Source organism: Tinamus guttatus, unplaced genomic scaffold, assembly GCF_059628265.1.
Source record: "Tinamus guttatus ecotype Peru unplaced genomic scaffold, ASM5962826v1 Tinamus_guttatus_pri_ptg000450l, whole genome shotgun sequence".
Taxonomy (NCBI): domain Eukaryota; kingdom Metazoa; phylum Chordata; class Aves; order Tinamiformes; family Tinamidae; genus Tinamus; species Tinamus guttatus.
Window position 1 is genome coordinate 827,501 of NW_028288984.1, and position 27,274 is coordinate 854,774.

The 27,274-nt window shown below is 34.9% G+C and overlaps 1 protein-coding gene across 1 annotated transcript in view; it reads left to right on the forward strand.

The window, feature by feature from the left end:
* CNTLN (centlein) overlaps positions 1-27,274 on the forward strand; it is a 175,239-nt gene that overhangs the window by 70,687 nt on the left and 77,278 nt on the right. The window contains exons 9-12 of the mRNA XM_088532025.1: positions 5,760-5,933; positions 11,355-11,480; positions 16,071-16,192; positions 18,778-18,903. Of these exons, the coding sequence (XP_088388151.1) occupies positions 5,760-5,933; positions 11,355-11,480; positions 16,071-16,192; positions 18,778-18,903 (548 nt within the window). The remainder of the gene's footprint in view (positions 1-5,759; positions 5,934-11,354; positions 11,481-16,070; positions 16,193-18,777; positions 18,904-27,274) is intronic.

The window sequence follows — 27,274 nt, forward strand, 5'->3', positions numbered from 1 at the left end:
TTGTGAAATTCTATCCTGAGTTTTTCCATGATTATTCTAATGGGTTTTCTAGACTATAAATTTCTCTTCATATCTTGTAGTTCATAACTGTTCCAATCTTCCCCAATAAATTGAAGTATTAATTTGATAGCAAAGTCTCTTTTCCTTAATTGAATCATTTATAGCTGGCTTGTGGAGTCTTTCTATTGTGGTGAACCACATACTGTCCAAATAGGGATTGTGTCCGTCCTCCGCAGTGTTCTCCTCCATCATGTGATCAGAATTAATTTTGTCATGTGGCAAAAGTAGGGATTTTGGAAGGTGACAAATATAATGTTAGGTAAGTGCTATTTGAGTTGTGGAATATCTTTGCCTCGTATGCTTCTGGGGAGTCCACAGAGCACTTGAGATCAAGCTGCAGGCTTGGTGAACTGTTTCAGGAGGCTGCATTTGATGGAAAGTTTCACTTCCCTTGCGTTGTAGAAAGATTTTCCTTTAAAGACAAAAAAAAAATCAGTTTTGCATAGTTGGATTATGAAAATAATAGGAGAAGTAAAATTATAAAAAAAATAAGAATGTAGGGCTTCAAGAAAAGAGGGTAGACTGAAGAGTTTACAGATCTTTTTAGCTAATGATTTTGAATGTTCTGAAGGTTGGAAGAGCCCGGCCTCTTGGGCTGTGCTTGAATCTTACTCATTGTGCTGTATCACTTCATTCTGACAGAACTGGAAGCAGTGGCCACCTCAGCTTCTCTCTCCTTTTCACAAGTAGTAAGCCCTCTGTGCTGCCACAAGCTTCAGGATTTTTCTTAGGCAGTTAGTTGCCATCATTACTGTTTTACTTGTCTTAGCACCATGGTCTCTTTATCACTGCTCCTCTCATCTTGGCACTTATGTTTCCCTTTTCCTGAATCCAAATTCCCGGTGTATAGCAGATGTCAACCCTCCCCTTTTTAAAGTGTGGTTTATATTTTGGTGTCTTTTTGCAAAACTTTGCTTTTTGGCATTTCCCCTATCTTATTTCTGTCTGCGAGGTAGGCAGGCCCTCTTTTGCCATGAGTCCTTCTGATGTGATCTGGATTCAGCGACTGCCCTTCTGCTGCAGGGGACTTTGGCTAGAGTATGGCTTAAGTGACAGGGATTGAGCCTGTGCCCACAAGCTCTGGGGAGGAGGAGCTGGTGAAGGATGCCGAGGCGAGCACTGCCTCTAGCTTGGCTGCCCGGCTAGCTGACTCAGTGTGTTATTTCTCGTATATAAACTGCTTCTGGTGGTTTCCTGCAGGAGTTTCACTGCCAGAAAACCCTGGTGTTTGTTCCATAGGCTTGAACGGGTTGGTTGTCTGGGGACTAAAAGGCTGTTTCCTCTTCAAGCTCTGCTGGTAGATGTGTGCTAACTTTCCGTAGTCTGAGCTGTATGTATAAACTGTATTAATGTGTTGCTGAGAGAAAAGGTGTTCTAGCCCATACTAAGTAACTGTGTGGTTTTGGCTGGTTCGTAGTTCCAGCAGAGTGAGCTTGCATCTGCTTACAGAAAGATCATGCAGGCTTGCTTGCAGGTTTCTTCTGGTAGTGCGACAGCACCAGAGCTTGAGGTAGGTCGCGTCTTGAAAAATGAGTACAGTATTGAGGAAGTAGAGAGGGAGAGGGAAGGAAGGAGTATGCATAGGACTATATTATTAGTTCCGGAATTCCTTCCAAATTGGATAGCCATTCTGCTCGCACCTGCTATATCTTGCCGTTTCAGAAAAGCAGTGCAGAACAGAAGTATGGTAGAGAACATGTTTTGCCCACGTGGTTTGGTACTGTTTGCCCGCAATATGAACAGCAGCGAAAAGTGAGCAGAGGATTCCCTTCTGTGGGTACATTGCGAATGTTTCCTTTACGGAATAATTCTGCTAGTGTATGCCATATAGTGCAGATGGCATTTAATTCAAGATGCCTAAACTTGAGAGAAAACATTCATCTGCGGTACATGGCACATATTGCTTGCGGTTGTGCAGAAATTCAGTATTTGTAAACTGAAATAATCTGTCCTACAGGAATTTTAGTTCTAGATTGAGATAACTTTAGGAACTGAGACTTCGTGAAACTTGTGAAGCTCTTCTCTTTGAGGTGAGTTAGTATCTCGGTGAGAACACAGGTCCACAATACTGATTTTGAGATAGCAGCTCAAACACTGCAGTAGAAAACACTGGTGGTTCAACTTGGCATGTATCTTTGATTTCTTTTTTCTGGACTATGGATTTCTGAACTGTACTCTGGAACTAAACTACATTCTTTGTAGTTTTGAATGTTGAATTTTCCTATGTCCTGAAACACAGTATTGTTCTTATTTCAGATAATACTAGGATTTTATTAGGAGCTAGATTACAGTACAAATTACTTGTTATTTTTTATGGCCTTATTCATTGTGAAATTTACCTTTGTTCTCAGATTACAATTAAGAGTTCAGATGTAAAGCTGGAGAGTGAAAACCAATGAAAAGGGTGCATCCTTTCTCAGGATCTGAAAAAACAGAACTCTGCCTTTCCTTTGTCTTTCGTCATGTGCAAGTCTTGGAACACAGAGGGGTCAAGCTTTTTACAGAAAGTAAAGTTCTCACAGAACAACAACAACAAAATTCATTAAAGGATTTCTTTTTGATGATTTTCCTTTTGACCAAGGAACTCCAGTATACAAAAGGATGGTAATTTAAAGTTTAATGGGAATGAACCTGAATCAGAACATGAGAAAGAGAAATTTTATTTGACTTTCAGTCCTAGGAAAATCTCTCTCTTTTTTTTTTTTTTCCCTTTTCTAATCTCAAAAATTCATATTCAAGAGTTTTGTTAACACAAAGGCTTCCAGACAAACAAACAAAAATATTTATCAGGAAGAAAAAGTTTTACAGAATACTCAGCATTTATTGAGTTTGAATCCATTGACAGTTGAAATCCTGAATATTGTAAATGTGTCTCTTCGGGTTACAGTCTGGATTCTTAGAATTCCTGAAACCAAAAAAAGTCACATGCATCATGAAATAAAACAATCATTTCCAAGATGTAAGCTATATGATAAATCTATGTGGGTAGCAGTGGTCTACTGAGTGCTTTTGACATAGTACGGACATTTTGGAGACAAGAATTAAGATATTAGACTGTTTTAATGTTTTTCAACTTTCTAGGAATATCATACACATGCATGTACACAAACAGTGTCATAACAATTTTATCAAAAAGTATGTCTTTGAGGTGTTTTCATTTAAAATAAATATCACAGCATGGTAATTTTTAGGGGTCTCTTAAGAAAATATTATTTGGAAAAAAGAAAAGAATAAAAAAAAGTGAACCTTGTTCTTGTACTGGTTCTATTTCAGTCAGTTGCAAAACTTAATTGCTATAGAGGAGCTGGGACTGTAGGTATTCTGTGACTCTTGAACTGATTTTCATTTCATAGCAGTGTACTTTTCACTGTTGATTTAAAAAAGAATAGAAAGAAATGAATAGCAATAATACAGAAGTTTATGTACTTTACATAAATAAATTAAACGTGGATACTTCTTTTGGTCAACAACATTTAACAGTTCTAGACTGCTAGCATTTCTTAAGATTTAATTTATGGTAACAATTAAAATGATTATAACAAATTAAAGCTGTTGATTCTTTTTTTTTTTTTGATTACTACTGTAGCCATATGATGTAAGTTACATGTAGAAGTCTAAACATGAAGTTTAGACTTCTAAACTTCTTTAACAGAAGTTAAACATGAATAAATTTCCTTTATCTGCAGATATTATTTCTCTCTTCAAGGTTGTATCTTTTCCCTTTTGTGTAGTCCTAATCCTTTGGTCGAATGAAAGCGTGAAAAAAAACAAGTTTTATGTAAATGTTCTTTTCAATGCATGGTTAATCTACTCCTCACATTTTCTTTATTTTTTCCCTCTGTGTGGAGTTTTATTGTAGTTCTAAATGGCATTTTACTAATCATGAGTGGAAATGTCATCTGCAGCTAAGTATGTTCCAAAGTATATCACAAAGTAAGCCACAGAAATTATTTAAGGAGTAGTAAGCAAGATCATGGGCAATTTCTCTCACTATTGTCTGCTGAATGAGGAGTGATTTGTTTCTTGAAATAAATGGTAGGCAATTCTAATGTGATATTTACTTGTAGAAACTAAGTTTATAGTACATTTTAGTGGAAGCTTAATATTGTGCATAAGACGAACTCAAACAGCTACGCCCATTACTCTGTTTTTGTCAAATACCGAGTTTACAAGAGTGTTTGCTTGTTAACAGGAAGATTTCAATCATGCTTTTTCGTCTGTTTCTCTTCCGTCTTAAATTAGCTTAGAATTTAGAATATTTTGGTATCCACAGTGCTTTCTCTGATTTTTGTCAGTCCACTCAATTTGCGTTACTTGAGGCTTACTTGTATTTTTTTCTTTTCTGTTGAAATCAGTAATCTTCTTGAGTCCATTGCAAGCAGTCAGGTTATCACAGCTTCTCTGAGCAGGGCAAGCACGTACCAAATGAAACTTGCAGGTGGTCTTGAGGAAGTTGTCTTCTGGACTGAGCTTTGTTGACTGAGGGCTGTCTCCCAGCTACTTGTCATTGCTGTGAGGGCTCTGCTGGCAGAAGGAATTTTATGAGTTTGCTGTAACCAACATCGCACAAGATCAGCTGGGCCAGCTCAGGCCACTTGCACTGTCTTTTTAAACTGATGTTCTGCCTTATGACTGTGAAGGATAAGGGTGGGGGTTTGGACCATCCCTTCTTTCAGCAGAAGTGTTGGGTGCTAACCTTCAGCTGCTGTGCTGTGGTGACCATTTGGGAACTCTTTTCATCTGGCACAGTTGCTTGGAAGCTGAACTTCTGTGCTTAGCCTTAGAGCACCATGCATAGGCTGAAGCTAATGCGTTTTGCTTTGTGATTGCCGCAGATGTGAGTGTTCTTATTAAGGTAGTTTAACAGTATTTTGCTTTGTGCTTGTAATGCTGTAGGGTATGCATAAAAGTAGTAACTGTAAACTCAACTGACAAGAAGTAATTCATCAAGCCATGTGAACTTGATCTCAGTCATTTGGGCATTCTTACATGGGTATGTGATTTAAAGATAGCAGATATCAATGAGAGTATCTCTTGAACAGTTTTTGTACAGGCTCAAGGTGAGCAGCCTATGGTAGTATTATGTTATGTGAGGGAATTATTATGGTTGATAGCTGGGAAGGGCTGGGAACGGCTTCATGGAATTACATATCTGCCTTGAACAACACTGCGATCAAGAAGAGGGATTATTCTACCCATGGATATCATGGGTAGAATTCATTTACATTGTTACAGGCTTACGTTTTGGGGCAGTTTCTAACTAAAAGTTTCTTTCCTGACAGAATGCTACATCTAAGACTTTTTCTCTGTTTAATAAACCAATGAAATTTGAAATTTTATGATTAATAAGTTTAGGACTTAAAACATTTTGTCAGTAAATTTTTATTGCATGTGATAGCAATTTAATAGCATAGTGAAATTGGTGTAGAAGAAAAGTCTGCATAAAGCAATTGTTGTTAATGTTGTATGTTTGGATTTGAAAAGTATAGTACTGTTGTGCAAGTGTTCAGTTAGGATTTATGGATCTCTTTTTCATTTTTTAATACATATGTTACTTCCAAAAACATGAATATTTACTGCTCTTTCACATTCCTGTAATATCAGTAATATTCTGTTCTAGGTAGTTTCATCTAAATGATCTGTTGATTGGGGTTTTTTTAGTGTTATTTACGTAATATGACTATATTGTTGTTTTCTAGGTATTTCAACAACCTTCATTAAATGAGCTAGAGTGTCTTATTGCAACACAAAAATCTGAAATAGAGCTTTTACAGCAAAAATTGAGAAAAGCAAGTCTTAGCCTAGCAGAACACAGTCTGCACATGACAAATACCTCGGAAAGTAACAATGTAAGGACTGAAAGGAAGCATGAGGTATGATAGTTTTATTGTCCTGTGTGTTTGTGTCTAAGTGAGGCTGATAAAGCCAAACATTTTTGCTCAAGGGTCCAGATAATAATTTTAATATTTGTTGATGCTGCTTATAATTCTGGAAGCTTGTTTGAATGTTCTTGTGTTATCTGCCAAAGACTTGTTAAAGTAACTGTTGGGAGTAGAAAGTTTTACCTTATTAAATACTGAATAAGGGATTCTTAATTAAATGAAACATTTGAAGGCTAAATTCTTTGTAGGTTTGCTAAAATGAATATTTATTAAGTATTTGATTGTGTTTACTGGAATGACCATCATTCTCTGGAAGGGAAATGAGGGAAATATAAAAAAAATACAGTCAGTATTGCAGAACTTTTTTTCAAAATAATATTTTTCTTCTATGAATAAAGCTTATGTTCTTTTGAAGTTTATACTTTAGACTTTCATTACTCTGTATCATGCTGCACTCTCACTTTCATTATGACTTATTAAATTTAGGCTCCAGGTATAAACATTAAGAAAGAAGATAAGAAAATAATTCTAGAGTTGTTTTTTTTTTTTGAGATTAGAATAAACTGTTCCCTTGCCAGTTTGTTCAAAATCTTACCCATGACATTTTTTTAATGATGATTGTGTAGAATATAGTAAACTTGTAAGAAGCTTATACCATACCCTTCTGTATGGATAAGTACGTGACACTGGCATATCAAGTTCTTTTTCCTTAGAAATCTCATCTTCTTCCTATATTTGGTACCTTGTACCATATCCCTTGAAAAACTGTATGGTATTCTACCAGTATTCTATTGAGTATTTGCTATCCTATAGCTATTTTGTGGCAAGAAATACTTTAAAACATTTGTTTAGGAGTACATAAAATTTCATGGTTGACTATCTGGGAAGAAAGAGTGGTTATCGTAGCTTTTGGAAAGTGGACTGTACTTCATAGGGTTATTAAGAGAAATATCATTGATTCTGAGGCTGTCGAGAATATGGAGTTGTCCTGAGCTTATTATCACGTTGTATGGTGCCTCACTTTCCTCTTCTAGATCACTATTTATTCCTGCAGAGTAGTATTAATGAATGATACGTTTATCCCAGACTGATCATCACTGTATATCACACACACACAAAAAAAGAATTACTCTTTTTGAAGTTATCCCAATCCTAACATTTAAATCCTATTATGGAGAATCATTTTTTCTAGTTTGATATGCAGATCGAGTCCTTTAGTACTTACTTTAAAACTGTTTCAGATGTGCACGTTTCCATGTGTGCCCTTAGTCTCTACTCAAACTCCAGGAAATAAATTGACATCCCTATGTAGTCTTTGTATCTAGGCAAGATGTAAGAAAAAACATAGAAATATTTTGGCTTTAGGATCAACGAATATACAGAAAATATGCTTGATGGAGTGCATTGTTGTTACTACTGATTTTCCCTTGTAATAGGGGATCTTACCACTACCTTGTTGTTGATTCATTCAGGGCAAAAATATTCAAGGCGGGAGTTATTAGCACATAATTTGAGAGGAAGAGTACCTTGGACATCCAGCACTTTTTTCCTAACCGTGGATTCGCTTTTCATTGAAATGACAAGGCTTTGATTACTTCCTGCTATGAAAAGCCAAAAATTTGGAACAATGAAAGAGTAGGGAAACTTTAAAAAAGACTTTGGTCATGTGATAAAGCAAAAACATGTGCCCAGCACTGGGGTATGTGGCCATGGCACTGGCCACTTTGCCTGTGTGCTGCAGAAAGTGTTGATACACAGATGTAGGCTAGAGTTGGTCTTAGTGAATTGCAGAAACCTAAATCCCACACCTGCAGTGATATATGGCAATGAAAACAACTTATTCTGTGAGACAGATGATGTGGTGGCTAAAAGCTTTGTTAAATGTGCATGTGCAGTGTCATTTTTCTTGATGTTGTTAAGTGCATACTTAGAGGCAAGTGTAACCCTTTTATTCCAGTCTCTGTGGAAAGAAGTAGCGCTGATTGCCATTCTGTATGAAGACTTAGGAGGCAGTTGCTTGATCTTCCTAGAGCTCTTTTTGGAACTAAAACTTTATAACTCTATGAGTTATGATTTGCTGTGTGATTAATCTGCTATCCACAGGTTTGCTGGCAGATTCAGTAACACAGGCCTTATTTTTTTTTTATAGCTAAGCTTTTAAATACTGCCAAATAGATCTCAAACTTGCCATTGTATGATGCATAGGAGTTACAACTGTCTTTTATTGTTGTACATTGTATAGCATTCTTCTAAGTATTTATATAATTTCAAGGTATAATAAATCTCTTTCTTAAAAAGCAACTTTAACTTGCAATAATGATAAAGTTAGTGTTGAACATAGTTAATCAAATGTTCCATTTGTTTTTTCTCTCCTAAAAAGATGAAGCTTCACTCTTTCAGCCTATGGCTCAGTTCGTAGTGTTTCTCAATTTCTTCAGCTGATTAAAAAAGTGAAGATTAAATTAAGATTTTTGTCCACTATCCTCTGTACTGTGTGATAGTAAACACAGATTCTGATGTATATGTTGCAGAGTTCTCCAAGACATTTCTGTAAGAATCCTGATTTCCTTCTTTTTTTTTTCTTCTATTTTGAGACTCCATCCAACATATAACATGTTGAATTTAAGAACTCACCTCTTGCATTTCTTTCCCCACAGTGTCTTTCATGGTGCAGATTTGCAATAGGAGGTTGTTTAAAAAGCATATTTCTCTTTCTGCTTCTTGTTCCTTCATTAATAGTTAAACACGTATGTGTCACATCTACTTACCTGCTGTTTCTTCACATTTCATTCATTCACAAAGTTTCATTCCTATTAGTATTGAAAAGTGTGTTTATTTCTGTTTATTCTGTTACTTGTTTTAGTCCTTTGCAAACACACTTTGGAGTCGTTTGATAGAAAGTCTTTTGTTCTTGCACTTTCCTGACTTCAATTAATACTCTGACAATGTTCTTCTATTTATTCTTTAAATTATTTAAAAAAAATGTTTAGAACTCTGCAAATCTGTATATTTTTAATCAAAATGTGTGTAAACTTGTTGTATAATCTGAGGACTGAATTACAAATTGAATCCTTAAACCTGGCAACAGCCGTAGCCAAGTTTGTAGTTGTGAGAAGATTATTACAGATGCCATCCTCCAGATTGAATTTTGCAGCAGCCCCAGGCAATCAAATCAATATTTTACTACAGTCTTTTCTGTGTTGGTAGAAAATTAAACTGTTTGCCTCCATAGCAAAGATTGCCTTCAAACTACCTGTGAGCAGCTCCAGAGCACAGACCAAGCTCTTTTTCTCCACAGACCTCTAGTCTGATCACTAAACAGGTGAAAACAGATTCAAAAGTAGCTTGTTTAGCAGTGTGTATCGCCGATCCTGCCTGTTCTCACAGGGCACTATTTCTGTGTCTGTCAGTAATTAGAATATAGTCTATACTTCTGCTCATCTTGCCTCTGTACTTCAATGGTAAGAAGATTCACAGCATGTCCTGGGCAGCCATACAAAAACACTGTCACATAAAGAAAACCTGTTACAAAATTATTGTGTTTGTTCACCTGTTCTGAGCCTCTCTCTCTATTTTCCCTTGCTAATTAAATGGTCCTTGGTCCTTTTCCTTTGCTTGGTCCAAAATTTTCCTTTGCTGTCCTGTTTCAACAAATTCATTGCTTTGATCTTGGTTTAAGAGAAATTTTGTATTTTCCAAGTATTCCCTATATATAATTGAAGTTTAACCAGGAGTTAATTTGCTGTTTCTTGAAAAGTTATTCTTAGGTAAAATATGTGGGATATGCAGTAGTTATGAAATCTGGAAGATAACAAATTTAACTTAAGATATTTATTTTATTCAAGAAACCTGGAGTTTTGAGGGTGACTGGAAGCTTTTCATACTTTGGTTTTGAGGTGTTTGGCTCTAGACAATTGGAAGGGACCTTGCTTTGTGCACTGCTAAGTGCTTTTCTATTAGTATCAGTATCTATTAACTAAAGTTAATTGAAATTATTAGAAGAAAAAAATCAGTGATCATGCTATTTCAAGGAGATCTTTTCTTAGGCAGTACAATAGTAAACTGCCCAAAACACCCATGCTTTTGGAAATATCATTGTAAGTGTTCTTTAAAACTGTCTTCAATTTTCTTCTATTTCTTCAATTTTCCTCTAAGGAACTGATAGTAATATAAAAATATATGGAATGCAAACGTCAAAGGACATATGCTGTCATAAAACTCTCTCCAAACTTTGTACATTTTTTTTTCTTCTCATGGAAGCAAATTTCTGAAGGAAAACAAAACAAAACAAACAAACAAACAAAAAAAACAAGAAACAAACCCCACCCAACCAAAACTTAGATTATTAGTACTACTTAGATTCTTAAATATGTAGATTTTGATACTTTTTATTTTCTACTTTTTGGAAACTCATTCCATTTAAAATTAAAGCAAAACTACAGTGTTTTGTAACATTTAATGCTGAAAGGTTATGATCAAAAAATGCCATTTCCTTATTAAGATTCTTTTTAAGGTAGATTTAATATAATAGCAGAAGTGTCAAAATACTTAATATTAAAGAAGACTTTATCCTGAACTCTTGGTGTTGTAAATCAGTTATTTTGCAGTGAAGATAGAATCTAATAACAATAACCACAATTTTAAGTATTAGTTTGAATTTATTAAATAGCATTTTATATTTTGCTTTGCAGCTGCAATGTATGCGTTAGTATCTCTCTATCCTTAACTAAAGTTGTTCAAAAAATTGAAAAGACTAATTTCATGAAGTCTTTCTTTCTTTGCCATAAGGCCATATGACATAGAATGAACAAGAAAGCTGCCTAGTTTTACTTTCACATATTCTTTCTCCAGATTGCTATATGAAGCTGTACATAATATAAACACATATTCTTGTCTCTAGTTAGTCACATTATAGTTAATGACCATATGGTCATTATGGTATAAGATCTACTGTCTGTTGTATTTATATTCCTCAAGCATATTGTTCCTTCAACTTCACAGTGTGTTAAACTATTTCAAAGGGAAAAAAATCCTTTCCCTCTTGTTTCTGGTTGTCCTATCAAGTGTAACCTTGGACCCTTATAGAGCAATTAGACCAGCCTCTATCCCCTCCTTTGTAATGAGGTTTCTTGCATTTCTGAGTCTATAACCCTTTAGTCTTCCCTAATGGGACATCATTATTCTGAAAGAAACAATGTAAATGTAAATGAATATTCTCATTAACGAGTCACAGAGAAACCTTTAGTGGTAGCGCTGTGGTAATTCTGCTTGTTATTTCTCTGGTATTCCATGCAGAATTTTTTTTTTTATAATTCATTATTAGTATTCAAAATTACTTCTTCTTTAATTCTGCATGTCTTTCATAATCCAGTGTTCCAACTAGTTCAACCATGTCCTTGTTTTATTCTCCAGGAACCACCTGTGAAACGTTCAAGGTCTCTGTCCCCAAAGAGCTCTTTTAGAGAGTCAGAGGAGCTAAGGAAGCTTAAAATAGCTGAAAGGAAGATTGAAAACTTAGAGAAGACACTACAGCTAAAGGTGAACAATAAAAAAAAGTAAAACAAAACAAAACCCCTCCAGCTACAAGCTTGTATAAGGATGTAAGGCATTTAAAAAGATGCAGAATGTACATATTGTATGGACTGTGTGTTAGCATAAAATACTCTGCATTAGTTTATCTTTTTTCCTTACTGCAGATAATTTTGTGTTGGCGTGCTTGTAGTCCTAGGAAAGCCTAAATTTTGAATATTTCATCAATAGCACATACTCAAATATATTTTCAAAATTTGTGTCTGAGAATGTGTATTTTGAGAAGTTTATATATTCATGTGAAATAAAATCAAGCAGAAAATATAAAGAAAAAAATTATTGTACAGTCAGTTCACCATTTTAAAATACCCAAGTCAGTTGCTTGGAACATACATTATACCCTGTATTCTCTAAAAGTTATTTCTCAGAAGAAGTTGTTTAACAAATTCTGTTAAATTAAAAACCTTGGTAGGAAAGCATCACTGAGTGCATATTATAGCTGCTCATTTCATTCTCATCATTTTATAGATGCTTTTTTTGTTTTCTTTTGTTTATTTATTTTAAAAAGAGATTGAATACCTTTGAATGCTCTTTTGGATTCAAATTCCATCTCTGTATGTATTTTTATAGCAATCAAAGAAAACCCAAACTCTGAGTCATATTTTATTAAACATTTACAATCTGTACTCCCCTCTTTTTTATCCACAGGTATTTTCAAATGGACATGCAAAGCATGGCCTTTCAAGGGATTTATGTCCTTTTTATATAGTATTTTATTATATGATGCTTCTGTTGCGTGTGATTGTCCAGCAGTACAGAATTTGTAGGATTTTTTCAGTGCATGTAACTGGTTTCACTGAACGTACTGTAATAAATTTCAAGTGAGTGAGAAAATAGAGCTAACAATATAAACTGTAGTCTTGAGTTCTTGCTTTATTCAAAAATATACTCTTACGTGATAGGTCAATTTTAGTAAAAATGTGACTACGTTTTCTTTGTGTGGAGGAGTTTTATTTTGGCATAAATGAACAAATTATTTATAGAGAGGGGATATAGAACAAATTATTTATAGAGAGGGGATATGTATGTATCCCCCCTAAACAAATATATGAGCTCCTCCATTTCTAGAAGACTTAGCAGACTTCACTTGCCAAGTGCTTTAAGGGGCTGAAAAGAAGCTATGCAGACTCAGGTCAACGTATTAAAACACTGTTGTGGGCACTGCATTCAGAATTCAATGAGGCCACTGCCAGCATGGTGCTGAACTGAACTGTAATACCAGTAATATCAGAATAGCTCCGCTATTGTTGTGTATTGGTATTCTTGACTAATTCACAATTAGTCTCATCTCAGACATTTCTTTCTGCAAAGAACAGTGAACATGATCGATATTGTCAAAACTGGCTTTTGCATTATTGCCCCTCAAGCAAAGCGCTGACTTGCATGATTGCCAGAAATAGGCTTACCAAAACACAGAACAATCACCTATCAAAGAGCATGCTGATTATGCACATCCTGAATTTGTGAGTTTATTCATCAGCTCTTCTGATAATTTGTAACAATTTTAAAAAATAAGTCGATTCGTTGGTTCGTTGAGCAGCAGGAAATATAGATATCGCAGTCAACATCATAAAATAACAGAAAAGATAAAGTCTCATTCTTAGAGTTTTTCTGTTTTTTCACTTTTAGCCAAGGAATTCAGCTGTTACTAACCTGATCACTAATATAGAGAGGGTTAACTTTAGAAGGTCAATAGCTTTTAATACAAAATCTGCCTCATTTCTATGGTTTAGAACCTGCTGAGAAAATAACAGAGCTCATTGATCCCTTATTTAGGGAAGATAATGTAAAAATATATAGTCTATTTCATGGATTTTGAATGACTGTCAAGCTCCAAGCATATAAATCTGTTATTTGTCTTTAAGAAGTGGTAGAAATATGGTCTCTGTAAGTTAGAGGTTTGATAGAAAGTAAGAACGTGTTCTTTAGCCCTGTGTTATATTTCTAGAACTGTGATCCTTAGCACGGCATAGAGGAGATATTCCTGGCTTTTACTGGAAGGTCAGTTACCGACATCAGTAGGAGATCTTCCTTTTGCCATTTCCATTTTCTCGCACTTCTTGTTTAAAGGTCTTAATTTTTGAGAGAACTGAAACTGAAATACAGAGTTAAATCTTTACGGCTACCTTAATATTTGTTATATTAGAAAAGTTTACTTGTTTATATCAATGTTCTAGTAAATTTAGATTCTTTAGGTGGGCCTGTTCTCTGTAGGGCATTCAGATGCTGAAACTAAGTTAATCTTACAGCTTTGTGGGAAACAGGTGTGTTTGTTTATTTTTTAATATGTATAAGAGTCCTCATTTTCTATCTGCCCAAGCAGCAATAGCAAAGGAACTGAACCAATCTTTTCTTTTTCAACTCAGCTTTAGTTCAGCTTCTTATATGCAAGTCAATTGAGCAGAATTTTGAAACAGTGATTAAAATCATTTTGTGGGGAGCTTTGGCTTGGCTGAGCTTCCCTGCAAATAATAAAATAACTTTTTTTTTTTTTTTTTATTTCCATAGGTTGGTGGGTTTAATCCTCTGATGATTTGGACTTTAAGGATCTCACAGGACATGCTATAAGAGTGGCTACCTAGAGATCCAGCACTGCTAGAGAATGTTGCTTTGTGCCGTTTCTGTCAGTATGTTGAAAACTAGATACAAGAGAGCTTAATGATTAGAATCCGTGAGGTTGGAATGGACCTTTATAGATCATCTAGTCCAACCCCAAATTAGAAAAATAATACATAATGCAATCAAACAGTTACATAATTGAGAATCTAGAAATAACAGAGTAAATTCAGAGTTCTGAAGTGCTTAAGACTCCAGTTAAGGAGAGGGATTAGGACAGTTACCTAATTTCTGTTTCTTATAAAATTGGAAAGCTGATGAGATGCAATAGCTGTAGTGGAATGGGTGATGGAAAATCTAAGTGATAATGAAAAGCATGAGTTGACAAATGGGAAAGGCCATTTTTAAGGGCATTAACACTAATAAAATTCTGAGGATTTAAACTGAAGACAGACATCAGTTTCCAGTTTCTTGAGGGTCTTGTTCAAGTTTCAGTAGCAGTATCAAACAGTTCCGGAAGAATGATTTCATGAATGTGACTTCATCATTCCACATCTACTTCATCAGAATGCCCTTTTACACTGTCACACACAACTTTACCATAAATTCATCTGCATCTTGCCAGTTGTGTGATTAATTTTAATATTGTGCTCTTTGTACTCCTAAAAACCAGTCAAACGTACTTTTCAAGTATTTTGATTGGACCGATAAGCTTGCAATTTTATTTGATTTGGTGATTGATTAAGAAAACTTTTAAACGTGCTTATTGGTAGGTCACTTTGAGACCTTTTGTATGCTTAAATTGTCTTTATGTGTTGCTTCCAGAAAAATTCTCTTTTGTGTATTATACGACATCTAAAATTTTAATTGGTTTCATTCAACTTTGTTTGTGTGTCTTGAAAGCAGGGCTGCAACTTGGAAGACCAACTTGTACCAAGGATAGTGTGACTGACAGTCTTTATAAAGGCTAGCAATGTATTTATGCCTGAATTTAATTCTTACTGCTTACAACTCTGACTATTGGTGTATTTTATTTAATGTTTAATGCTGAAAGCCCTGCTTACATGTGAACAGTAAATGCATGCAAATAAAGTATTGTGATTTATGTGCAAATTAAGGAACATGTTCTGCAGTCACCCCGCAAGCAGAGATCCCACCAAATTGAAAGTTCAGCATAAAGAGCAAATTTTCCTGCAGGATAATATTTGATTAATTTCTTACTATGCTATACCAGAATTTTGCTTACTTCATACTGTGGAATGTCTTTTTCTTAATGTTTTTAGTTTCCAAAGCACATTATTGTTGTTCATAAAAAACTTTTTTTTTTTTTTTAAGCTTGCACGTTGTTATTCTGTAACATAAATCAGTGCATTTCTCTTATTTTGTATTCTCTATAAAATAAGTGCATTTCTAATGATTCATGTCAAAGCTATTCCAAAATCTCTTTTTCTTTATTGGTTGTTACATAACAATGTGCCTGAGTATCAAGATTTATATATGGATGTATATAAACATAAAGGGGGGAAAATCCTGATACCATTTCAGTTCTTGAAATTTGTTATCTTGACTTTAATGTTGACAGTGTTTTACTAAGAAATGCAGAAATTAACAGTTCATTCTAGAAGAGTAGTTTAGAGGAAAGGACAAGGCCCACAATTCCTTTTCGGTCTATATTTTAGTTACATTAAGTCAATGCATTCACAAGTGGAACAGTAACATTTTGATAGTTAATTTTTTAAAACTACTTAGCATTATGAAAAAATGTATATTTTGGCATATTCACTTAAAAGCAGTATTGAGAAAAAAAATAGCATTTTATCTCAGAGGCTGTGATTCTATATCTTTTTAATCCAGATTTTTGAAACTCCTAGTAGTTACTTAATTGGAACCTTATTTTCTCAACTTTCGTGTGAAAGTCTCTTACATTCTACCAAATTCTAATGTATTCTTCTTCTTCTTTGTTTTTTTTTTGGTGCTGTACAGACTCAAGAAACTGATGAGCTAAGAGCAGCCCATGAAAAACGCAAAGAGAGGCTGCAGATGTTACAGACCAACTACAGAGCACTAAAAGAGCAATTAAAGCAGTGGGAAGAGGGTGCTAGCATGTAAGTTACATAGCTCATTAAAAACATTTGCCTTACACAAGAAATCTGAAAAAAAGTATTATATAGATATTCAAACAATTTTATTTAAATGAAGGAGCTGTTAATGTGATTATCAGGACTTTATTCTATGTTCAAGCAGTATACATGTCATACCTCTGTATGAGAAAATTCAGACCTGAAATGAAGAGTAAAATGCACTGAGCTGACAACTTATTTTATATAGGATCCCATTTTGGGCTTGAGTACTGGACAAAGGTCTGCTACAGCTGCTTATTATGCCTGTGTAATTCCCCAGTTTATTAATTTGCTAGCTGTGTATGTTTTTAATTTTCTATAATGGAAGAATTCCTACTTATGTTTCATACATTTTTCAAAATAATTGTATCTATTAAACAATGTAGAAATAATAGCATTTGTGTGAAATTTAGAGATTCAAACGTTAGCTGAAGCTAATCCTAAAATCCTCTTTTAATGGGGTCAAAAAGCGCATGTGCATAAAAAGAGGGTGTTTTCATCTGTTAAATGGTTATAAAATCAATTATTTCTGGTTATTTTGCAAAAATACTACAGTAACATATCTTTATGAGTGAAAAAAGAAAGAATATCAAAACTCAACCCCACGGGAATTTTAATCGTGAATATTCTGTATATATTATTTCCACTTAAAATTTATACAAAATAGCAAAAATTTTATGCAAAGTCCTGCTGACTTTAGTAATACTTCATCAGGTACCTACAGTTCAGACTATGCCTACTTTTTTTTTCTAAAAATAATTCTTTTTTTTTATGTAGAGCAAAATTAATAGCCTGATTCATCATGACACTGACTGTTTTAGTATTCTTCTGACCAAATCAGAGGCCTAGAAGTTGTTGCAAAAATCGATATCCATTCGTGGTGCCCAAGATAATGTAAAGGGTGCTATGATAAACTCTTTGGCGTATTTGAGTAGGTTTGTATGCTTTGTTCTTTTATAAAATTTTGTCTTTTAAAAATAAAAATATCAGGATATGCAGTGATTTGCAAATTCACTACATACTTTGGTAGTGCAGAAAGATTTTTGAAATATTGAAGTACAATAGCTGGCAGAGCTGTTTAAATGGCAGAGAAAGAAGCTGCTTTTATTTAGAAATGACATCTAGGATTTTGTCTCCAAGCTCACTATTTTAAATTCAGCGCAAGCTGAAAATGACCAAAACCTGTTGGATGACAGTTACTTATCAGATGAAATGACTTAATTTGGTGTCTAAGGAAGTATTCATAGTCCACAGAGAGATGAAGGCAAAAGATACAGGAATTCTACCCGGATGAAGATAGTTAAATTCAAACTTTATATGCAGGGAAACAGTGTTTAAAAAGGGAAAATAAATGAGACCAGCTTATTCCAGATAAGAGCACATTTGAGCAAAGCAGGTATTGGGAAAAGTTTAATCTTAAAAACTGTATTTGTTAATTGGTAATTATTGATATTAATAATAAAATAGTAAACAATTTCTTTGCTGTAATTAAAGTGAGGAGCAAAAACTGCTTTTGATGATTTTTGTGATCAGAGAAGAGTTTTACATTAACTTCAGTCTTTTTGTCTGCTGCTCTTTTCAGTTTTTAATAGGCTAACAAAGGAAAACTCAAAGGAAAATAGACAAGAGTTAAATAAAATCAGCCTTTAAGTTGTTCAATACCATGAACTGTTTGCTTGGCATCTGGAAAATATTCACATTGCCAGTGTAACGTAACTTGTTTGTTAAGAGCTCAGTGTTAGATACTTCTGTGGTATTTCTGATTCTTTGTAAGTGGTAGAGGATCCCACCTCTGATTTCTAATTCTTCATAGATTAGAGTCTGTTTTCTCGATGGCAGCTGATGGGACCTAATCCACCTGTCAATGTGCATACAAGTTCCATATATACGTGACTGCAAAAATGATGGGGCCTTCTGAGCTTAACAGATTCTCTGGTAGTTTATTTCTCTGGCCAGTAGGAATTTAGTCTCCAGGCCTGGAGATTGAAATTAGTTTTGAATAGGAATATTTTTAATCATTTTTCTTATTAAAGAATCATATTTAATACAGTCTTCTGAAATAAAACTTGTGAAATACTTTCATGTTCATCTGTGCTTTTAAATTCGGTAGGTCTTTTCCTGATGAGTCATCCATTCATAGATATCTCATTCTTTTGTTAGACAGTAGATAAACATTTTGATCTAGGTAGGGATTAGTGTGACTTCCTGTTTGGTTTGCAGAGGTACAAGGGAGCTGGTAGCTCTCAATTTTTTTGCAAGACATTGTGTCATGCTTTTGCCTTCTGCTTTCTCTTATCAGTATTATGTGGCATGACAGAATGAGGGAGTTCCTCCTGCTAGGGAGGAACTAGCAGGAATTCTACCTTAAAGTGCTTAATTTGACTTTCTTAAAATGCTGCATTTTAAGTTGCTCATTGTGAAATGTACACCTCCATTAGGCATACAGGGCTTATGTCCAGTATGTGCGGCAATTTCAGATCTGTTTTCCGGTATAAAGTATGTTTTTATTCTCATGTTTTTAAAATGTGTAGATATTTCAAAAGAAACACACTGTTTTCACTTGTAAGCAGGACTGAAATCAGTAAAAGCAGACATCAGCGTGCAGAACCCCATCAGCTTTGTCAAGAGGATTCTGATGCTGTATGGAATGAGCTGGCTTATTTCAGAAGGGAGCACAAAAAGCTACTGATTGAAAAGTGAGTTTGTTTCTTAAAAAGTATTTATTTAAACTTTTTTTTTGAAGGTTGTGCCTTGCAGACCATGCAAAATTCCTTGCAAAATTCCAAGATTAAACCATCTTCTACCACAAGCAGAAAGGAAAACCTCAGCTCTTTTTTTTTTTTCCCCTCTTAAATCAGTGACAAGTTACAAGTTTGCTAGCACTAACAGAAACTGTATTCCATGATCTAGGGATTGTGTTAATTAATGTGGCTCTCATCTGTTGGAGGTGTCGCTCTTCATTAGCCTGTATTTTACACACTGCCGTGCTTCATTTTTGGAATGAGGTGGTGAGGGGATAACCTAGCCAGCCATCCTTGTTTGATCTCTGTGATACATACGCAATGCAGAATGCCTCAGCTCTCTTGGTTCCCTGCCCTGTCCTGCTAATCCCAGCTGAGCTCATTATGGTGTAGCCTTGCTGCTACTCCTGGAGCCAGAGCTGTCCAAGCTAATTACTGGTAGCAGCAGAGCTGCCTGTTAAGGGTCTGGTGTGGATCTGCTAACATGGTCCTTGGTAGTGACCTGCAAAAAGCACGAGGGAGTTGCTCTCTTTCTTGCTGTGCACAGCCTGTCCTTTGGGTTTAGTGTTGATCCCTTCACACAGCTCTTTTAGCTGTAGTAAGTGTAAAACTTGGTGAAGGAAACTCTTACTTTAGAAAACATACAGTTTGCTTCTTTGATCTCATAATTCATAGGCTATTATACTCAGCCAGGCAAAGTAAGAAAACGTCCTTTTATACTAGACAAAAGGAAGCTAGCATGGTATAATTAGCCCTTGGCAGCTATTTAATGCTTTCTGTAAGTCAAGTGGATTTTTTTTTTTTAAGAATCAAGACATTGTAAAAACTTCTGTTCAGACTTTGAGTATCTTTTTGTCAGTTTAAATAAAATGTGTTTTCCCAGTGGGTCACAATGCAAACCAATTTTGTGGATGTACCGTGAAGGTTGCTATCACAGAATTTCAACAGCAGCAAAATGTTCAGTAGTGTGTAAGTCTTTGTGTGTTGCCCATAAAGTGTTTCAGCATCCTACATACAGTGCTGTCAGTAGCTGTGTTGCGTGGGATATTCTTATACACACTCGTTAGAGTAATGTGCCTGTCCTTGCTACTTCATCGTTACAACTTTTCCCATTTATTTTAAAAGTCGTGCAAGTCATCTTTTACATACTACTTTCTTTTTTTTTTTAACAAAGAAAAGAACACTTCTCTTGCCATACATATGACTGATGTTGTGATACTTCTACCATTAACTAATCAACACATGCACCACATGCAACAGTAACCTGGGAACAATAACATGTTGAAAATCGTGCACTAAGCCTCTGCTTGTCACACATCTCTCGTGCATGCGCAATGCGTGGTCAATGTGGTTGAATTGTTTCCTCCTTTCTGGGGGCTCGTGAGCTCCCACGCAGTGTTGTCTTTATGGGGAACCATCTTCTGCGTGGTGCATTCCTGATCAGGGACAGTGATTGCCACGACGGTCAGCCATGGTTGTGGTCAAGTGGCAGAAGGAGATAGCTGAGCTCTTTCAAACTGAGAACATTTAAGTCAAAACGAGTTCTTTTTAATTCTAAAAGAGAAGCCAGTACCCTCTTGTGATCATTAAAATGAATTTATATGGGATTAAGTGCTTTTTACATTTTATTGTCAATCTAGCCTATTTTTACCTGAACTAAGGAAACAATAGAGCCTGTCTTTTACATGTCTGCCTTCAGTGTGTGCCTCTAATTATGTCTTAGTGCATTCATTGAAGCAAGCGAGCATTTAGATATCTGCACTTGTTTTTTTTTCTTTTTAAGATAGTCACTACTATGTACATTCCCTCTTAAATTCTATATGTAAAGGATGTAATCTTAAGAGCCTTACCAATTCCTTAAAAGTGTAATTTTAAAAACAATACAGACAAATAAGTTTAGCCCATAGCTTTTGTGGGCACATTTAATTTGATAGACTGTACTGATTTTTAATTGAAAGATTAAGAGCAGGTATAAGTCACTACTAGGAAACTCTTAAACATTAAGAAACTTAGACACTCGTCTGTGTAAGGATTTTCTTTTATTTTAAGTATGTTTGAAATTTAGATACATGTAACCTCTGTGCTCAAGTAGACAAGAGAATGAGTATTAAGCAAACAAGATTATTTGTTGTTGTTTGTTTATTTATTTTAACTCTGAGGAGGATATCCTTTCTTTCTTTGTTTGCCTCTTCCAACTAAACAAGCCTTTAATTTGCACATAGATATTTCTAGAAATAGATGCATACTGCAACAAAAGGCCATTGATGCCTATCCCAGGTTCTTAAAGTAAGTCATTAGCTATATTAGCACATTCTAACAATCAGTTTGTAAGTTATTAAATATATTTATTTGTCAGGAAAAATGACTGCCTAGTGCTTTGTGTGAGGACCTAACTTCAAAATATTCCTCTTTTTAAACATGAATTGTTACAGACTTTCATGTAAGCTGTTACACACTGCGCGTGTTTCAGGCTGAACATTAGCAGTGATGTGGGTTATAGGCTTCAGGTTAAGCATCTGCTTTTGAAAATATGTGAATTTTATGTTTTCACAAAGTTCAGAGTGCTTGAGATCTGAGTCAGTTTTTGGAGCAGATTGCTGAAGAATGTGGGACTTCTTTACTACTCTAAGTCTTCAGTGTATTATTTTTCTGTAGAACACACCTATGTAATCTGTTCTCAGATCTTGTTCTTTTATTCTAAGGTATTGTCTTCATCCTCTGAATAAACTCAGCCTGACAGGATCCTTTGGGGGTGTGTGTGTGTGTGTGTATGTGTGACTGTAAGGAACAGTATGTATTTCGTTACCCTGTAGTTAATAATAGGGTGTATTTCAAATTTCAAATACTCTATTTTCTGTTTTAATCCTCACATAGATTAGTAAGCTCGAATAGACTATGATTATTCAATGTGTGGTCACTACGTTATCCATATATTGCTTTTGAATATTTCCTGATATTTCTTTGGAGGGAAGAGGCTTTTTTTTTACCATTGCTGCAATTTATCTTTATACTGAGACTATTACAGACTTAATTTTCTAATTATAAAGAAACTACTTTTACTTATAGTTTTATTTGAAAAAAAAAGAAAACAGTTTCATCTGTCTTCTCTATTAAGGCTCTTACCCACTACTTCACAAAGAACATAAAATTATATTTGAAAATCACTGTGTTGCTGATGAGGACTGAAAGCTACATTTCTAATTCTATTATTTATAGAATCTCTTTTTTTCATTATTTGGGATAAGAAAACAACAAAAGGGCACAAGATTTAAGTGTACCTTGAGATCTAGACTCTTATCTAAGAAAATAATCTAGCTTTTAAGCTTCCATAACTCTCTCTGGAGAAATCATAGCAGTTCAGGATTAGCAGTTGCCTGCTAAATTTATGCCAAAATTGAAGAGTTAGAAATAAAAAGGACTGGTCAAATAAATTCACTAAGAATTCTTCAAGTTTATATTAAAGCTAATGACCAAATGAGAACAATTCTGCAACTCTGCTGCATGTCCTTTTACTGATCTTCTTGTATGGGTCATTTTCTCTATGAAATTGTACCATGTTGCAGTCATTTCCTTTTAAGTACCACATTACTGCAAACTATTAAGGCAGCTATTATATCAGTATTCAGGTTCTGTGTCAAGGAAAACATGGTACTTTACCCATTTTTGTTTCCCTTATGCAAAAAGAAAACAGAATTGTATTCAAGTGGCAGGTAAAACTTTAATCAGAGTGACAATTAATATTTCTGCGTCAATTTTTTTTTATCTGAGTTAAATGGAATGGCTGAAATTATGCAAGATCTGGCAGTGGGGGGAAAAAAAAAAAAAAAAAAGAAGTCTCTTAAACTCAACTAGATAACACCAGTGTTCTAAGACTCAGCATCTTGCAGCTGCAGAGAGCTGGAAAGTTTTCAGTTTAATATTGGCAAAACATTTCAATACTTATTTGTAAAAACTCTAGTATAGTTCTCAGACAGTTTTTTGTCTAGACTAATTTTAATCTTTGTTGTTATGTTCGTACAGATTTTTTGTCTGCAGATTATATGAGTTTTACAGAAAACAAATACTGTACTGTTAATCACATTACTGGGAGAATGCTGCCTTTTTGTTTATTGCCCAGGCAAAGAGGTGCTCTAGTGGTATTAGGTTGTGCATTTCCTGGCATGGTTCTGATCTATTAACCTACATAAAATTCTTATGCAACTACACACATACACACATTTGTATACATACGTATGCATGTATATATGTGCGTACACGTATATATTTAAAATAAGTGCTAAATATTTTTTCTTAAACTCTGTTGAATGGTCTTGGTAAAAACCATAAGAACCCAGAAATTGTAACTCAATAATATACCAAAAAATAACATAACCTGCCTCGTGGCTAAGATAATGAAATTCTAAACCGAAGGACCGAACTCCTCTAAGTTTCTCTCAGACACCTGTCCTGGAATTCCTGGAGATCTGGCTGTGTTACTCTGCTGCAACATGGAATCGAGCCCACTGCGCAATCCTAGCTTTGCATTTTCCTTGGGTAGGACTGATTTTGGAAGGGGAATACCAAATTTTCAAATCTAATTCTCAGTGCTCAATATTTATCAGCTTTGCCAAGATGATATGGAATTTAAGTTGGATATGGAATTAAGATTTAAGTTTTGCAAGGAAGTTTTAAGTTTTGCATCGGAGTTTTTTTTAAAAGACTGCAATGAATGTTTACAATTTAAGTTTTGAAGCAACCTTTCTCCATATATATTCTTCCCTGTTCCTTGAGCTCTTTCCTTTAGTGTACAGTTCTAGAATTAAAAACATGAATATTGAGCAAATTAGATCTGTACTATGACCCAGTGTGGTATTTGCGAAAATCTGCTTGTTCCTTTTATACTGCATAAGGCAAAATATATAAATATATGTGTATATGTAAAGATAAATATATATATAAGCTTCTAAATAATCTTAATATTTTTGAAAAGGAATTTCAAAATTTACTTTAATGAACTCAGAATGTGTCCTATAGGCAGTGTTGTTTTTTTTTTCAAGTACAACCACATAAAAATGGATTTTAAAAATTTCCCTAAAGCCAAAGCAATAAGCAATGTAAGCAATAATTTAAAAATGTTGGATTACATCATTACTGGTACAACTGTCCTTTTCATTATGTGAGATTTACATAAGAGGTAAAACCACTAAGGAGAAGATAACTCTCTTGATACTCATGCAAGGGAGTACCCACTGAATGTGCATTTCCTCTGAGGTGTACAGGATGCACTGACACCCTGGCCCTGGCCCTTCAGAGTCCTTCCTAAATTAAGTAGAGTAAAACTGATTTATTCCCTGTGTATGAGAGTGTTCTTACAACCTTGATACAAAGGAAGGGAAAGGTCCAAATTGAACTTATGAGCGTGATTCACTCAGTGATATTTTTTTTATTGCTTTATGATCCATCAACTTGCTACAGTAAAACAAAGACAAGATTAGTACTTGGATTATACATTTTTAAGCGTCGGTTTCTACCTGGTTTTCCACCTGCTTTTACAAGATTTGTTATGCTTCGTGTTTAAACGATTCTAGTCACCTAGCACATCTTCGTTTTTCCAGTGACTATTAATTTAAAATACATCTTGAACTCATTCTTGACCATATAGCACTGTTCACTTCTTTTCGTAATGTGAGCAGACCTTGGGTAGGTGTGAGAGAGTTGCTTTTATCTTTTTTCATTCCTGAATGTGGGTTGTAAATCAGACAGACTTTACTTAGCACCAACAGATACTGCATCCTGCAATTTCCATCCATCCTATAACTGACTGAATTGGGAAAAAACGTATGATAAAGAAATATTTCTAGGAAGTGAATGTTAGAAATAAGATGGATAGCTCAGTGAATCTTTATAGTCAAATATTCCGTTTCCTTGGTTAATTACAACAGCAAGATTTTTGTATAAATTCTTTACAAATTTCCTTCTATAAAGGAATTCCGCTAAATCATTCTAGATAGCTTGAACGTGCCCAAAATATAAGTAATGTTAGTGCGTTTTGCTTTAGTCTTTTGGCAGCATTATCCCCAGACATATGTAATGGGTTTTGCTCTCTCATACAATCTAGACCAAACACCTGCTCCAAGGTTTACTCTCACCTCCCAAGGCTGTCAGTTGACACATAAATATACGGACCTATGAAAAGAGCATATTTTGCCTTTACTGCAGGCAAATATTCTTGTATCATAACACTAAAGGTGAAAGAAAAAAAGCAAAGAATTTGAATCAGAGTAGTATTTCACGTGCAAAAGTCAGGTAAAGTTTGCGTCCAGCTTGTTTCTCTCCAAACAGGGTTAAAATGAGTATTTGCATAATGATGTTTCAGACTCCTCATACTAATTTATGACAACCACTTCCCATATTTTATCTATAGACTTTTTATAAAATATGTTTAATATGAATATGCGTTGTCTGAGTTGTATTTTTACCCTTTTGAAGGCTCATGAACAGAGAGCATGAGTCAGTTCTTTGTACCAAGAACAGCCTCTTCTGTTGATCTGATCTCTCTTTCCTCAAACTCTTCTCTTGCTTGTGAGGAAAGTAGTATTTCTTTCTCTGTTCCATTTTCCTTAGGATTATTAGGATATTCAATTTAAGCTTAGAATATTTAAGAAAAATTTCCCTGTCATTACTTTGACTCAATGTCTTGAAAACATGATTATTTTAGTTACCTTCTTAGGAAAACTGCTGACTTCTTTTGAGGACCCCGAAAAGAAAACTTAGTTGACAGTATTTCTTCATTTGCTTCTTCATTTGCTTCTTCATTTGCTTCTTCTTTAGCAATCTTTCATGGCTCTGAGGAAGAACAGTTGAAAGGGCAATAGGTACCTCTTAGACACAATAAAAAGGTCCTCCCTGACTGCAGCAGATCCTGGGCTAGATCACTGGTATCCATCCACAGCACCAAGAACATGCTGGTGCGTTAGGAGGTTGTGACTAGTCTTGTTATTTCTCAAAAGAGTCACTCTGCAGCAATCCTATGACCTGTAATCCTTGACACGGAGTAGATTTCCTCAGTGAGCTACATCTTCATATGTATGCAGCTCTGCTAGGGAAGGGATTCTCTGCCTGGTTTTACTATCGAGATAAAATTCCCTGGACCAAATGAAAGAAAGCCTTACTCTTTGTTTGGATGTTTATTTTACACAACCATGAGCCTGCTGTCTTGATTTCTTTTATCTACAAGAGAAGGAGCACAGGAATCTCCCGTTGCCCTGCTTGTGAATGCTGCTGAATGCTCACTTAGGGGGTATATATTAACTGTTAAAGCGAAAATATGCTAGCAAACTGGCCACTGTTCTGTGCCACTCCAATGATTTAGGGTCAGCAGCTCCTCTGGAAAGGAGCCCTCTGTGCTGATTAGTACAGGGAGAAGGTTTATGCTACTGTTCAGGGTCTCTTTCTAAATTACCATTTCCTTAATGCATTCAGAGCCAAGCGCGCATGTGTCTGTGTACCTTAGATTTGGAGCTGTGTGGAGGCTCCTGATGGTATCTTTAGAAATGCTGACATTTAAAAATGATGAGTATTAGGAAATTTTGTTCTAGCAGGAAAGTGTGTTTTGCAGAGGTCCTGCTTATATGCAGATGGTATGAGCATTTCACATATTATCCTAACTTGATAGGTAAGCAACTGTTACAGAGAATTTCTTGCTGATGCTTAACTATAATCTCAAAGAAATCAGAAGTAATTCCTTTGGCAAAACTGAATCTGTAGCACTTTTTTTTTTTATGTTACCTCTTTTTAGGTACTGAAAGCATGAATACTTAGGGTTAGAGAAATATCCAAATAAAAGGAGGAGTAAACAAATGCATTATACCATTATGCCATAAAACAAAATTGTTGTTGGAAATAGTTGTTATACATCAGTCAGTACTCTAAAAAATGTTGACAGTTAAGTGGATAGATTTGATCTGTCTGGATTTTTTACCCTACCTTGTTTCAATATCACAAACCAAGACAGTGGTAGTAATAGCTGAACGATATGAATGAACAATTAATACATAAAAAAAATGTTTTATGCTTCCCTACTCCTCTTGGTGCTGTTTGTGTATATGTTACAAGGTAAGCTTCCATCAAGTAATTGATAGGAAACTAAAATGCTGAAACTATTCTCACAGTGTTAGGAATAAATGTATATTGGCTTACAGAGCAAAATGGCATGATTCTGCTGCTTATTTGTGATAATAAAATCTTTGTAATGTAAGCCTTTAAGGAAGCCACAGTCAATCCTTTCTAATTTAGGGTGGTGATTCTAGCTAATTCAAGTACTCATTAGATATTTCTTGACTAGGAA